This window comes from Rousettus aegyptiacus, unplaced genomic scaffold, assembly GCF_014176215.1.
Source record: "Rousettus aegyptiacus isolate mRouAeg1 unplaced genomic scaffold, mRouAeg1.p scaffold_m13_p_5, whole genome shotgun sequence".
In the NCBI taxonomy this organism is placed as follows: Eukaryota; Metazoa; Chordata; class Mammalia; order Chiroptera; family Pteropodidae; genus Rousettus; species Rousettus aegyptiacus.
Window position 1 is genome coordinate 14,159,829 of NW_023416308.1, and position 15,783 is coordinate 14,175,611.

General features: G+C 53.1%; 1 protein-coding gene across 2 annotated transcripts in view; it reads right to left on the reverse strand.

Moving 5' to 3' along the window:
* BCR (BCR activator of RhoGEF and GTPase) overlaps nt 1–6,797 on the reverse strand; it is a 115,739-nt gene extending 108,942 nt beyond the window's left edge. Inside the window, exon 1 of one of the 2 annotated variants that reach the window (XM_036220193.1) lies at nt 5,392–6,797. In XM_036220193.1, coding sequence (XP_036076086.1) covers nt 5,392–6,709 — 1,318 coding nt within the window. In that variant the 5' untranslated portion in view covers nt 6,710–6,797. The remainder of the gene's footprint in view (nt 1–5,391) is intronic. The other variant, XM_016126129.2, reaches the window with a different exon arrangement.
* Nucleotides 6,798–15,783: the final 8,986 nt, after the last annotated feature.

Here is a 15,783-nt window from a genome sequence, read left to right on the forward strand (position 1 = left end):
TTCTTTAAGCTGCCCAGTCAGTCTGTGTTATTTTGTGATGGCAGCCGTAGCAAACTAATATACTGGGCCAGTCTAAGAACGTGGGTGTGAAAGCCGAGGAAATATTGCCGTCCCTAACAGGTGTTTTCCTCAAGTGAACATACCCATTAAGGACCAGAGATGGGAATTAAGGACAAGAATGCTGCTCCCAGCAACTTCAAAACCCTGCTAGGGTGAAGTAAGCCAGACACAGAACAAATTTATGATCCCGTTTATATGAGGTACCTAGCAAATTCATGGAGACAGAGAGTGGAGTGGTGGTTGCCAGGGGTCGGGGAGAAGGTGAGTTATATTGCTTAACGGGGACAGTTTCTGGTTGGAGCGACAAAAAAGTTCTGGAGATGGACCGTGGTGATGGCTGCACAACAATGCGAATGTAGTTAATGCCAGTGAATTACACACTTAAAAAAGCCCTAAAATGGATATCGTCAATGTTATTGGAATAACTATGTATGGTGTTGGATACCAGACTTATCGGGGTGATTGCTTTGTAAGTTATATAAATGCCTAATCACTATGTTGTACATCTGAAACTAATATAATATTGTTTGTTAACTGCAATTGGAAAATTTTTAAACTGTAAAAAAACAAAAAAGCACAAAAAACTTGAAAGGATTCATTTCGTTATATTTTACCACAATAATTAAAAAAAAAAAAACCAAACACTTATCACATGTTGTACGACAGTTTAATTAAAATTACTATATTTTTTCAAAAGAAAAAAACCCTACATGAGCCTCAGGAATTGTATTCCAGTTGGCATCAAGAACCCCTGTGGGGTTCCTAGTTAACTTAATCTACCACCACCCCCTGAGCTTTGATCTAAAAAAGCAGCCTGGGGGGCGGGGGAGGTAGAAGGGGTAAAGGGGGTCAAATATGCGGTGACAGAGAGAAATCTAACTATGGGAGGTGAACACGTTGTAAATATATATGTGCCTTGCTGTTAAAGTGTACAGCGGAAACTTATTGGATTTCGTTAACCAATGTCACCATAAATAAAAATATCAATAAAGAAAGGATAGATAGATAAGTAAGTAAGTAAGTAAATAATAAATAAATAAAGTGGCCTCAGTCAAAACTCAGCTATTGTCCGGCAACCTGGGAACACTGGAAGATGCCCATCCGTTCTCTGTGTGGAGCGCTCTCAGACAGGGGCGAGCTATACCCTGGCCTCTGGCACTGCTGTCCTCTCCTGGGTGGGTCCCAGCATATGGCTCTCCTGGAATCTCTGTCCTGGTGAGGGCAGCAGCCACATACACAGGTCCTCTGGGCCACAGGACTCCCAGCCCAGGGGGGCTGGGGCATGCGTGGCTGCTGAAGCAACCAGTGAGGCAGCAATGGGCATGGCACGTTCCCTGGGACCCATGCAAATCAACAGCGCTCTCAGCTCCTTCTTTAGTGAAAGGTTCTGGAATGCTTCGCTGTTTCCAAAACAAGAAAGGCATCCTTCTTGAGCCAGAGAACCCTAGTAAAATTGGATCTAGACTCCCGTTTCCACCCTGTTGATGACTTAAGTGCTCTCAGGACTCCACCCGGTTCTGTCCACTCTGCCTCTGTTTGCGGAGTGGAGCCTGTGCTCGATTTAGAGGTGACTAAAGGCTCTGGTCTAAAGAGATGACGACGGGGCCAGTGCAACGCCTGAATGACCTTTCACTGCCCCATAGTTACTCACTCTAACTGGTCACTGGTCCATTCAATCATCCGAGGGAAAAACAAAGTAGTGATCATTCTGGCAACAACACGTCACCGGAACCCAAAGGGCAAATTAAGCTGCTTAATAAATGTGAAAATACAGGGCGGCGACTCGTTTGAGAGTCCACGAAGAAACAGGAGATCTGGGGTCACCCCTCAAAACTAACACTTAGAAAAGGGCTGAGGGGCACACAGGCTTGGGTGTTCAGATCAAGAATTCCTCAGACTGAAAGAAGAAAGGTCCTTGGGTCTGCTGGCCTTCTCTTCCATGAAAAGACTTACTGAAGTCTTCCAGAAGGGAACTTAAAAGGACAGGGAAAGAGTTAGGAAGAGACGGGTACAGCTGATCAGATGCTTCCCAAAGACCAGCTCACCTTCCCATCTTCCCAATCCAACACCACAGCTGTGAAAAACAGGAAGTGATCTCCCAGTATGAGCTGTGTGTCCAGCTCTGACCAAGGCTCCACGGCAGATCCAGATAAACCGGGGAGCCCTGCCTTCAAAAATCACAGCCTGTACTACCACGCGAACAAACCTTGGGGACATGATGCTAAGTGAAATAAGCCAGACACAGAGGGACAAATACTGTATGATTCCACTTATATGAGGTACCAAGAACAGTCAAATTATAGAAACAGAAAGTAGAACAGTGGTTGCCGGGGCTGAGGGTGGGGAAATGGGGAGCCGTTGTTCAATGGGTATAGAATTTCAGTTTTGCAAGATGAAGAGCGTCTGGGGGTGGATAGTGGTGATGGTTGCACAACAACTTGAATGTACTTAATTCCATTGAACTGTACACCTAAAAATGGCTAAAAACAGGTTAAGATGGCGAATTTCTGTTGTGTATATTTTACCACACACACATACAAGCACATCGCCTAGAGTGGCAGAAGCCAGACACAGGTGCCCCTGAGCCCTTGCTCCCACTGCTCCTGGAGACAGATGGCTCCCCGACCCTATGCTGCTAGACTGGTGCTGACGGCAAGGTCCCCCTCTAGAGCTGCTGCTTACGGAAGCTTCCCTGATCTCGCTCCCTCTGAACTTATAAATGATGTGTGTGTTCTTCTCTCCCATTAAAGTATAAGCTCCCAAATGGCCAGGACCACACTCTCTGCTTCCATGTAGACCACACAGTACAAAGGGAGGGGCTTGCACACAGCAGGGCTCACAGCTGACATTGACCCACCCCCTGGACCAACGCATTCCAGCTTTTCAGGCGCAGGGTGGGGCGGTGGGAAGAATACCCTAAGGCCACTACATTCTAGAAGGAACAGGTCTGCATTCCCACAGGAGCCCAGAATCCCGGTCTGCCACTTCCTGGTTGTGTCTTTACCTATAGATGGGCAGCCCCTCCATGGGGTGATGTAGGAACCCCTGAGGGGCACTGCACAGAGCCCGCTGTCACCATTCGTGGTACATGGTAGTGAGTGGTCATTTCGGCTCCTTCTCTCAAAAACCAGAGGCCTTCAACTCAGACACATGAGAACCCACTCATCCAAAGGGATTCTAAAGCCACTAGGTCCAGGCCCCCATGTCTACTGCTACAAAGAATTGAGAGGACTGCTACTCCCTCGCCACACTGTGGTTTTCCTCATTGTCCCTTTTTTAGAGGGGCAGGCCTGGCCAGCAGGCTCCCCGCCACCCCCCACCCCCCCACCCCGGGCTGACTAAAGAACATCAGCAAACAGTCCAGACAGAGACAGATGGCCGAGCCGGCGCGGGATCCCTCCTTCCCTGCCAGCCGCAACCCTCAGAGGAGCATGCTGGGTGCAGAGTTTAAAGGCTCCCAGAGCTAAAACAACCAGGAATTTAAAAACCTAATAGGCGAGAGAATGTGGGACCTTGAGGACATTCAGAGAAGGATCTGGAAAGTCCTAAGAGTGGAGTCCCAAGTTGTAAAATTAACTCTTCAGTCATTTACTGAGAACCTACCTACCCTGTGTGACACACGGAGCCAGAGTCTCATGTCCATAGCTGTACGAGAGGCAGGCTGGAAGAGCTGATGAGCCGATGAGAGCAGGGGAGAGGGCTCGTAGGAAGGCCCACAGAAACGCATTTCATCCAGGCAAACCCCACTTTCTGGAACTCAGAAATCCCCCCCCCCCCCCGCAAAGGAACATCGTTTCAGAATGCAGGTCTGAAATTTTCTTCTTCTTATATTGTTCTCCTGAACCACAATGCTCAGGGCCAGTTCAGGCTGGCTGGCTTGGCCGACAGCTGGCCAGACAAGGCTGGTGCCCAGTGACCACAGGGCAATCCTCCAGACCCCAGACGAGCTGATGTGCCTGCAAAGCAGGCATCTAAATGCTACAGCCTTCCACCCCCCAGGAAGGACTTAGGGGACACAGCTGGGCCAGGCCGCAAGTCTGAGCAGCATGCCGCGGCCACCCCCAGCTGCAAATGGAAAATCATCAACTAGATGTACCTAAAACAAACAAGACAGAGTGCTGATCACAAAAAGGCCAATCAGAGAGCCAAAAATAGCCTCACTCGTTTCAAGAGGATTCTGACAAACGAAACACATACAACTCCATCAGCAGAAAAAGAAAAATCAATGAAGTGGAAAACCACATCAGCCTAACAGGGGCCAGGACTCCAAGAGATATCCTGACAGCCTCACACCCGCCCTCCCACTCCACCCAAATGCCACATTCTCTCACCCACCTTCTCCTTACCCCAATCACAAACTGGGTGTGGACCTGAAAATCCAATCCCTTCACCCTAGTGACAATGGTGTCTGTACACAGCCCAGAAGTTATATATATATAACCCCATAGGTTTAATCTTAGGGCCAGGGTCAGACCATGGATTGAGAGCCCAAAGCAAGCACCTGTCCTTGGGAAGATGAGGAGGCAGGAACGCAATGAAGGATCAGAAAATGGAGCTGGGGGCGAAACTCACAGAAGAGTCTGTGGATGAGTAATGATGGGTGAAGTCTCCCATCAAAGCTGGGCAGATCAGAACGGGTATGGATGGCTCTGCTTCAGGCCCGGATAAAATCTTCGCCCCTCTGCTTTTCGGTGGCCCACTGAGTCAGAACTACCTGTCACCTCACTTCCTTCTAATTTGTATTTTCACCAGCTCTGACTTGCATTTGGGCTGCTGGGTAGCAAGGGAACCTGACACCTCTATAGCCTGGGAGCAGCTAGCACATCTTGAGTTCCCCAAACATGTCATGTTACTCTTTGAAGACAGAAACGGTGGGGTGGTGGGGAATGCCCAAGACACACGTCAATCCTCGCTAAAAGCATCTAATCTGGATGGCAGAGATGACTCCTCTTTATACCATCGCCACTGCTTAGCGTGGAGGGATCAGGGGCAAGGAGATGACTGCCCAGGGCATCTTGGTCACAACCAGGAAGCAGCGCACTCTAGAACCAAAGGAACAAGCCATCTACCTAATCGCACTCACCACCTCTCCCAACCCAATCTCATTCTAAACACTGGGAACCTGCACTCCGGGGGAAGGCAGGGATGGAGTCTGTCCAGGAAAGGGAGCAGTGTGAATCCTTCTTGTTCATAACCATATTGAAAATTCACTCCAAAAAGTATCTCCCTACTCTTCCACCTCCAATGCCCCCTTTTCTGCTCCCTCCTGCTGGCTCAGTGGTTTCCAGCCAGGTTGCAGAAATGCCCACCCAAACTGGTTAAGGTACCCACCTGCGTCTCCATGGAAGGTGCCATCCTGAGGCAGCCTGCCCGACAAGCTGTCTCCTTCGCTGGGCCAGATCTGCCCCGTCTTACGGACGCCCACGATGGTGGCCTCCGACACCACGACCTGGCCCTGCCGGTGCCGCTTTTGGCACTGCGGTGTGGGGGGGCTGCTGCTGTCGAAGGACTGTTGTGAGTTCTGCGAGGGCGAGCGGCTCTTGTCCCGGAACATGCGGTAGGTGGTGGGGCTCGGGGACACGCGGCTGGACTGACCCGAGGAGAAGTCCTCCTCGCTGGAGGTGAGGTTCTCATTGGAGCTGCAGTCCGGGGTGTAGCCGCCTCCACTGTCCTCAAAGCTCCGAGGGGAGTAGGACCGACGGGGCCAGGTAAGGCGTTTCTCCTGCTCAGAGGTGCTCTGGCTGCGCAGGAGTGGGCCCTTGGCCTCCCCTTCCACCATCATGCCCCCCACGTAGATGCTCTGGTAGGGCTGGTACTCCAGGGGCGGCCAAGGGGGCCTGCTGCCGCCATTGGCGTTGATCAGGTTGTCCTTCAGAAAGCGGGGGTTCAGCTCTGCGTCCTCGTAGTCGCCGTCAAGGCCACAGCTGTTCTCGGAGGGGCGCCCTCTGTAAGAGGGCCTGGGGGCATCCCCCAGGCCCGAACCAGCGCTGTGCTGGGACTTCTTCCGCTCCATCTGCATGGCCTGGCTGCCCAGGGAGCTGATCCGATCCGACACCTCTTTGTCGTTGACCTTCACCAGGCCGCGCTCATGGTGAAATTCGACGTTCACGTAGAAGGGTTTCTCGGCGTCGCCCGCTCCGGCCTGGCCGTGGCCCTTGCGGATCCGCTCGAAATTAGACCTAAGCGCCGCCACGCTGGTTGGGGGGCCCCGGTCGTCCCGGTCGGCTGGCGCGGCGGCCCCGGGCCTGCGGGCGGTCGCGGGCCTGACCTTACTCGGCGATCCCTCTCCGTCGGGCCGAGCCTCGGGCTCCTCGGCGGGCGGCGGATCAGCGCCGTCGGCGGGAGCGGGAGCGGGCGGAGGGCGCGGCGCGGGCGCGCGCGGCTCTGCGGTGCCGTCGGGGGGCTGCGCGGCGCGCCGGAAGCCCCAGCGCTGCCGGTCGTAGCTTTTCTTCTCCTTAGCCAGCAGCGTCTGCAGGTAGATCATGCGGAAACGCTCCTGGTTCACCTCCTGCTCCAGGCGCCGGATGGAGGCCTTGCAGCGCTCCAGCTCCTGCTCGATGTCGCCCACCGAGCGCAGCTCCATGCGCGGCGGCTCCGTGTCCGGGAACTGCGCTTTCCATGCCTCGGCGAAGCCCACCGGGTCCACCATGGCGCGGGCGGCCTCACCTGTGTCGCCCGGCTGCGCGCGGGGCCCGCCTCAGCGGCGGCGCGGCGGCCTCGCCAGGCCCGGCCGGGGGCGCCCGGCGGCCCCCATGGCCCCGCGCGGCGGTGGCGGCGGCGGGCGAACAATGCCCGCCCCCTCCCGGGCGGCAGGTGAGGCGGCGGCTCCGCTCCCTCGGCGGCGCGGGGCGGGGTGCGCTTGGGGGGTGCGCGCGCGCGAGGGCGGCTGGGGGGGCGCGGGCTGCGCGCGCCGCTATTGTGTGCGGGGCTGCTCGGCGCGGGGCGGGACGCGACCTGGCCTCCGCGGGGCCGTGCGCCGCTAGCCCATGGCCGCCGCCCGCGCGCCCTCCTCTCGCTCCGGTGCCGCCCGCGTCCCGGCCGCTGCCGTCTCTCCGGGCGCTGCGCTCCGCCCAGCCCGCTCTGGCCGCACTCCCGCCCGGCCCGCACTCGGCGCCGCAGGAAGAGGAGGGCCGGGGGGCGGTGGCCGCGGCGGCTGACGGAGACGGGCGGGCCTCTTAAAGGGGCCGCGCTGCGGGCGCCTGGGGAGAGGGGGTGCGGGCAGCCGAGGAGCCGGCTGCTCCGGCAGCGAATCACTGCCTTCCCTCGTTTGGTTGGGAACTGAGGCCCCGGCGGCAACCCCAACCGTCCAATGCGGAGGCCCTTCTGCACTTCTGGAACAGGAACGCCTGGATCCTCATTTACCCACGCCCTGGACCACTCACCAACATCAGAGGGGAGCCCGGACAGGCACATCACCCAACGAGGAAGGAAGGGCCAGGCTCTGCCGTCAGCGCCAGCAGTCCCCGTGTGCCAATGGACCTCCCTCTCTGTGGATCTAGGATGGGCGATGAAGCAACAACTGCCACACGGGATTGTCACTGATATAATAGGAATGTCTCCCCCTGGTCGCTTAACACCCACCTCTCCCTTCCTGCTGTCCTGATCCGTGTTTTTGTCCGGTGGTCTCTCCTAAGCTCCAGAGGCCAGTGTAGATTTTCCCTAACTGCCTGATTCAGAACTTATCCGTTTTGTCTCCCTCTAAGGGGTTTGCCAGCCTCCATTGTGCCCCGCAGCTCTGGGTGGAAAACAGGACAACACTGGCGAGCCGTGAAACAGAATCTTTTCTCCTATCCAGGAGAAGCCCAGAGATCTTAGACACATAGCAGGGAGCACTCTGTAGGGAGTCTCGATGGGGCAAAATGAAAATACCTAAACCAGCCTGCTTGGTGAGTCGGAAAAGAAACAGGATGTGTCAGCCAGAGAATGGAGTGTGAGCCCTGTCCGCCTCTGCCTCCTTGTGCCTCTTTTTCCTGGGCATTGAAATGAGAACAAGGATACCTGCCTCTGAGGGTTGTGTGTCCCTGTGTGGATGCGAGGGTTTACCTTGCTCTCCCCACAGTTCCAGTGCCATCCAGAGCACATGCTCTAATGTTTACATGAGAGGAACAGAGCCCAAGGCCAGTGGCTGGCTGCCTGGCTAGAGTTCAGTTCTCCCACACTCCAGACGTTGTGACCTGGGCAGTTCCCTTCCCTTCTCTGAGCCTGTTTTGTCTTCATACGTAAACGCTATGAGCACTGTACGTAAAGCACCCAGATGGGACAAACATAAAACACACCTCAATAAATAGCATGTGGTGTTCCTTCCATGGCTGCTTGTTACTGTCGGTGCTCTGGGTGACTCCCTGGAAAACCCTTGGGGCACTTCTTCCAGACAGTTCCAGACACAGCTCACTGCTGCCCTCTGCAGGCCTCTCCACCCTCCTGCAATCTCCCCTCCTGAGGTCCCAGGTCCCCTCCCACAAGGCCTTCATGATCTCCTGCAAGGCAGGGTGGGCCGGAATGAAGCTTGTTTTGAGGTGGGGAAATAGAAGGAGTTGATGCCCTGCCTTTGGGCTGGTCAAAGTGAGGCTGGAAGCCCAGCAGTGCTCACAGCCTCAGCGACATTTTCTTTAAAATGGGATAATACATCTTTATCTCACAGGGTGTGGCACACAGCAGCTCGTGATCAATATTAGCTGTCTTCCTCGGATGGCCTGCTCAGGTCTCCCAGCAAGTGAGTTAGGCAGGCCTAGAGCCCGGCCTCTGGAGCCATATGCCCTGGCCATCAGCAGAGAGAATCCCCAAACCATAGCTGCTTTTTCCCTTGCTTATGGGAATTTTCCCAGGGAGTTCATCAGAGACATTATCATTATCCACTTGGGAAAGAAAATGATACCTGGGAAAGGGATTCATCTATCAGTGAGGTACTCCTTTCCCTGGTTTGCAGGCCCCGACTCAGCCCCACTTTAACTATTGTAGATATAAGCAAACTTAGTTCACAAACCCTGAAGCTCTGTAGTTTGGGTTTGCAGGCTCTATCCTCTAGGCAAATGGCTTTTTGCAAATACAAGGATACAGTAAGATAGTGGTTATCTGGGACAGCTTTTTCTGGCTCCAAGGAAATTCAGCCCCTTCTCTGAAAGCACTCCCACCCTGGGTCTCTGGTCCTTACCTACAAAGCTTTCTTATCATCCATCGCTCCTGAGGAATGGAGGAAGGAGAAAGAACGTGGGGTCCAGACACACAACACTTTGTAATCCCTTATTCACTGTCAGCTAGACCTAAACTTCTGAGCACAGAGATATCTTGTTCCCCAAGACCCCAAGTTCTCAGCACATAGTAGGTGCTCAGACAATGCTGGCGAACAAGGAATCTGACTTGTTTGTGGCCCTGAGGAGTGCACGGTCTAGGGAGAGAGGCGCATATGTGTAGGGGAGGAAAGGGTAAGGCAGACAGAGCCAGGCAATAGCAGAGGCGTGTGGGCTGGGCGGGGATTCAGGAGGAGGCAGAGGTCTGGGGAAGGCTTACTGGGAGAGATGACATCTGAGTTGGTCCTAAGGATAAGGAACAGAAAGGCAAGATGGGAAACTTCAAAGTTCTAGGTGTGTTTAAGGAACAGCTGGGTTAGGAGATGAGGCTGGTGTGGGTGGCAAGAGGTGATATCAGAGGCAAAGCAGGGCCTTCCAGGCTTATAAGAAGTTTGGGATTTAAATGCAAGAAAAAGCCTCTGGAAGGTTCTAAGCCTGCACCATTTGATAAAACTTTCCAGTTAATGGGCATGTTCTATATCCTGTGCTGAATAGCAGCCACACAACTCCTGAGCACCTAAAATGCGACTGCTGCAACTGAAGAACTAAATTTTTAATTTGGTTTAACTTTAATGAACCTAAATTCAAGTAGCCACAGTAGCTGCTATAAGCAGTGGAGTGACTTGCTCGGATTTGTTGTGTGGGCAAGTGGAGAAGGAGCAGGGTGAGCAGTCAGGGGCTGTGGTGCTGGTCCAGGTGGGGAACATGGGTGACCCAGATTAGGGTAGAAGCAAGATGATAGAGAGAAGGGTCAGACTCTAGGTTTGTTCTGGACTTGTAGACAGACTGGATGTGGGGAGAGGAAGGACCAGCTACAGATTCGACAGTAGGTTTTTGACTGCGACAGGAAAGCAGGGTGCCCATGTGAGGCTTTCAGGGGCCCGTGGGTCATTGGCAGGAAGGAGTCAGGCAGAGAGGGTGGGTCTAGGGCACTGAGGAGCAGTCGAGACTCGAGACAGAAGTGAGACTGTTGTTGGTGAATAGCTGGTGTTTGTGTGAGGGCAGAGGCTGGACTAGGAGGGAAGTAGAGGCAGAGAGACTGAGAAAGCACTGTCCAGGAGAGTGACAGAGATCCAGAGAGAGACAGAGAGGTGTGGACTCAGTGAAGAGGACAGGGTCCCTGTGCAATGGTTGCTGGGCCCTCTGATGGAAAGATTCTGGTTCTGGCCCCATGAAGCCAGCAGAGCCAAGGCGGCACTAGAGCCTGGTTGGGTCGTGAGCACTGGCCCCAGGGGACCCTTCCAAGGTGTTCAGCAGGTAGAGAGAACTTCACCAGGAGTGCCGCACTGTCTCTGAGCAGTGACACTTATTTTCTTCATTGTTATGCATTTCTGAATTCTTCATAATGAAAATGTCTATCTTTTGTAATTAAAAAAATAGATGTTACTGTTTGTTTTTATTTTTTTATAGCTTTATTGAGGTATAATTGATGTGCAATAAACTGCGTAATTCGAAGTGTGTGATCTGACGAGTTTTGACATCTGTACACACCCGTGAAACCATCGTGACAATCAGATAACAGACATTTCTGTTATTCCCAATAGGTGTTTTTTTTTTTTTTCCATCTAAACACTAAAATGGGACAGGGATTATTGGTGATGTCTCCCCTCAATTTTCTTCATTTTCTGGGATATGGCTCTATAATTTATTTTAAAATCTCTCTCTGTCTCTTTCTCTGTCTCTCTGTCTCTCTCTGTCTCTCTCTGTCTCTCTCTCTCTGTCTCTCTCTCTGTCTCTCTCTCTCTCTCTCTGTCTCTCTCTCTCTCTCTCTCTCTCTCTCTCTCTCACACACACACACACACACACACACACACACACACACACAGCGCCTCAGCCCACCAAGGTTCCAGCAAACACCTCCCCAAGGCTGCTGCCCTTTTGGCTGGAAGGAGAGGCTAGGGCCCAACAGCGCCCTCTTCTGGAAAGAACAGAACTTCGATGTCTCAAAACCCTGGAGATGGAAACAATCCAAGCGTCCATCAGCAGTTGAATGGATCAACAGAAAGTAGTACATCTATACAAAGAATATTATTTGTCCATAAAAAAGAGTGCAATACAGGTACATGCTACAACATGGAAGAACCTTGAAAATATAGTGCTAAGTAAAAGAAGCCAGTCATAAAAGGTCATGTGTTGTATGATTCCCTTTACGTGAAATGTCCAGAATAGACAAATCTATAGAATTGATCACCTAGGGACAGGGGAATGGGAGGAATCGGAAGTGATCGCTAATAGTCACTGAGTTCCTTTTTGAAATTTTTCTAGAACTAGAGAGTGGCGGTTGCAAAACCTTGTGAATATACTAAAAACCGTTCAATTGAATGTTTGAAGTGGGTAAATTGTATGGTTCCTCAATAAAACTGTTATATTAAAAACAAAAATCCCTGAGGATAGGTTAAGCAGCATCTCATCTTGCTCACTAACGTCTAAGGATGAGGATTTTTCTAGCATCTCCACAACCCTCCCACTAGCTCCAGGGAGCTGCCTCCACCTCACAAATGAAGATATGTCCCTAGGTCACCCAGCCCTTTGGCTGCAGGCAGGCTTGAGATCCGGTGTTCCAGCTCCAGAGCCTGTGTTCTTTGTGTCATTTCAAAGTCAGAAGGCCCCACTAGCATGAAACCAGTGAGGGACCGACTTATTCTTTAAATGCCTGTTTGTTCAGTATAAAAAAATGGACTGGCCACCCCTGCCCTCCTTGAGGGCTTTCTGAGCAGGGCTGTCACCTACGGCTGGGCAAGATGTGAACTGCACTAGGGCACATGTCACAGGGGATACCATTCCAAGCTTAGGTCCGGCAAATATGAACCCTGATGGTGACAGCAATTATAAAAGGTGTCCTGCACTTACAAAATCAGTTTATAACAGTTTTCTAACAGGTGGACATCAAATGCCTTAAACGACGAGTACTTTTTTAAAAATTGAGGTGAGATTCACATAACATAAAATTAACCATTTCAAAGTGAACAATTCAGAGGCATGTAGGAACTTCACGACACTGTGCAACCGTAACTTGTATCTAGTTCAAAAATATTTTCATTGTCCCAAAAGGAAACCCCACACCCACTAAGCAGCGCTCCCTGTTTCCCCCTCTCGCCAGCCCCTGGCGACCACCACTCCGACTTTCTGTCTCTATGAATTTACCTGTTCTGTATATGCCACATAAATGGAATCGTACAAAACGTGGCTCTTTGCGACTGGCTTCTTTCGCTTTGCATGTTTTCAAGATTCATCATGCTGTGGCATGTATCAGTACTTGGTTCTTTTTTAAGGCTGGATAATATTCTAGTATATGGATAGACCACATTGATCTGTTGGTAGATGTTTTGCCGGTGTGAATAATGCTGCTCTGAACATGTGTGTGCATGTACTTGTTTGAGCGCCTATTTTCAAGTCGTTGGGAAATATACTCAGGAATGGCATTTCTGGGTCATGTGGCAATTCTATTTAACTTTTTGAGGAATCGCATAGGTGCCCTTTTCTAATTCATGCAAAGGCACCGTATGGGTGGGCACAGTGGCACTCACAGTGGCAATGAGAGTTGCATATCCAACTCTCAGGGTTCATATCCACCCAGCCTTCACCTGCTGCCCAGCCCGGGGCTAGAGGCTCCATAAATGTGACTTCCTTCCACCCTCACATCCATCACCTAAACAAGAGGCAAGGGAAGGGGCTCAAAGAAGAGCAGCGATCCCCTCTCCTCCTGTTCACACAGCAATAGTGGGCTGCTCACACTTGAGCCCAGCCTGCCTGAGCCCCAAAGCGCTGCTCCCAACCATTGCATCATCAGGCGGGATTGTTGGATGTGGCATTATAAAGATGGCAGGGTATTCTGTCTGAAGACTGACCTGAGGCCAACTCAAAAGCCTGGACCTTTTCTTGCTCCTTCCCTGTCTGGATCCTCATCCCTACCCGCTTTGGGAGGGGTCCTTGCAAGTAGGATATGGCCACATGACTCCCATCTGTCATCTGTCATCCACCATCCATCATCTGTCAGCCCCAGGGAGCTTCAGGCAAGATCAGAAAACTGGGGCAATCAATATAGCTGTTCTTTAGTCCTGCTTGCTTATGCTGCGCTAGACAGTTCCTGGCTGGGCACCTCCTCCAGGTCACCAGCCCCCAAACTAGAATGGGAAACGGGGATCTCTGTGGGGCTTTCTAAGCTAAGGGCTCTGAGTGAGGGTGTAGGCCTTTCCACCCAGGCCCCCATTGGCTGTGACTCCACCCACCTTCTGCACAATCAATTATTGATGAGGCCCCTCCAGTTGGGGAGTCCCAGCAGAGTGTCCTGGCTGCCTTCTAGACTTCACAGAGAATGGAGGACCCAGGGTAAGATGAGCTTGTTCCCGAGGACATGGCCAGTGAGAGGGTCCAGGCTATGGCTTCCAGTAGTCAGAGGCCCAGAACATTCTCAGGCCAGAGGGTGCCACTTACCTGTAGAGACAAGGGAACCCTGGGACTGCTTTGCTTCCCAGAGGACTGAGTGGGGAGCAAGCCAAGTGAAGGGCCTGCACACCAGACAGACAGCTCCCATAGTCGCCTAGGACGCAGGCTCAGACAGGTGGCTGGTGGCCCCGAGAGCTGGGGAGGCATCTGGCTGGGGGTGGAGGCGGGGAAGGATCTGCTTCTCCTGGAAGGAGGTTGTGTGACAGCCACAGCTTGTCTGCTGATCAACTTCCCTCAGGGGAAGGCCTGACATATGGGAGATGACATTGGGAGGCCACAGCAGATGGCAGAGGAGCCTGGGAGCTGGTGGGAGGGTGTCTCGTCTCAGGGAAGTGGCCAAAGCCTTGGGATTCTTGGGCGGCGGTGTGCCCAGGGCCCCCCAGTCTCCACGAGCCCTTCCCCCTCAGGAGAGAAGGCCCTTCTCTGAGCCATGCGCTGCTGCTTCTGAAAGCTCCCTAACTCCACGCCTTCTCTCATTCCACCCTGGGCCCTCTCAGTCAGGTTGCTGTGTCCCCTCTGCAGTCCCCCATGACCTGGAACTCCTTGTTTGTCTCACAGGGCCTCCCCTGGTTCACTCGTGTGAACCAGGGGATTATGCCGGGGTGGCCAGTGAGGGGCTTCGAACGCCAGGGCGACAGCTGGGCTCAGAGGGCAGAGGAGGTGTGGGAAAGGAGCCAGGGAAAATGGCGCAGCGGGACCAAATTTTTCTGAAGTGCTTGCATGTGGGCCTGGGTCCCCACTCCAGAAATTTATAACCCCGTTTTGAGGTGTTTGAAGGGAATATCTTTGTTGACTCATCATATCAGTGAAACCACCGAAGTGGCGATTCTGATGGAGGACACGCCGTACTAACAGGTGGGAAACGGCTGAGCACACACAGCGGCAACGTGAGGACAGTTTAATAAACGGCCATTTACAGAGGGTGGGCGCACGGGAGACGGCGTGGTCCTAGCTCGGGAGCTTGTAATGATTGCCCCCAATTCTGGGGCCCGATGAGGTGAGGGGAGGGAGCTGTGGCGATCGCCAGGCTCTCCCATCCTGTGACACTTTTATGTGCTGCTAACCCTGTCCTCATGCACCCCCAATGAGGCCTGCCCACCGAGACTGAATGTAGTGGATCAAACTGCGGCCCCGCGGTCCACAGAAGGACAGCGAGGCCTCTATGGGGAATGCTGAGGGCACCAAGCTGTAACTACAAGGATGGTCACCGAGCACCTTCAGTAAAAGCTAAGAGCTGACACAAACCAAATGCCCCAGTGGACTCTGGTCCATGCCCACGGACGGAGGAAAACTGGCAGCCGCTCCGGGACTGCACATGCTCAGTGTGGTGTGTGGGGAGGGCTTTCGTGGGGGATCGAGGACGTGGGCCACCGGGCAGCAGCGTGTGGAGAGGTCATTCTGGTTAAACAACAGAGCTGACACAGGGACAGTCCGGAAGGAATCCTGCCAGCTGTGAACAATGCTTACCTCCGGAAGTGCCACCTGCTGGAGGCGGGGACCTTCACGTCGTGTGCCAAACTTTATACCGTCTTTTTGTTTTACAGTAAGCATACAATTCCTTTCAGAGTGACTTATACAAAGAAGTATTTTATATCTATATAAAAAGAGAGCTAAAGATATGAAGGGGGAGTGAACAGAAAAGGGAGCCCGTGTGCTTCCCCGCTGAGGTCTGGCGGCCACTGTGAGCACCTGCAGTGTGCTGGGCGCCGTGCTGGGCGCCGTCCAGGGCGCGGGGTGATGGCGCCGACCAGAATGGCTGCCTGCAAAATGCTTACCACCTGCGAGAAGCAGGTGGGAGGTGTCCAGATGTGCCCACCTGCCTATGGCATGAGGTGGGCAGGGATGAGTGGGCACACAGCCAGGGCTGTGGGAGTGTGGGGAAGTGGGGGGCAGCGAATAGTTCCCATGGAGGAGAGCCACATGAGGGCATGGAGGGGGAGGGACCCTCCGGAGGAAGCTGGGAAGGGGGCCTGAGCTGCTTCTGCCTGTC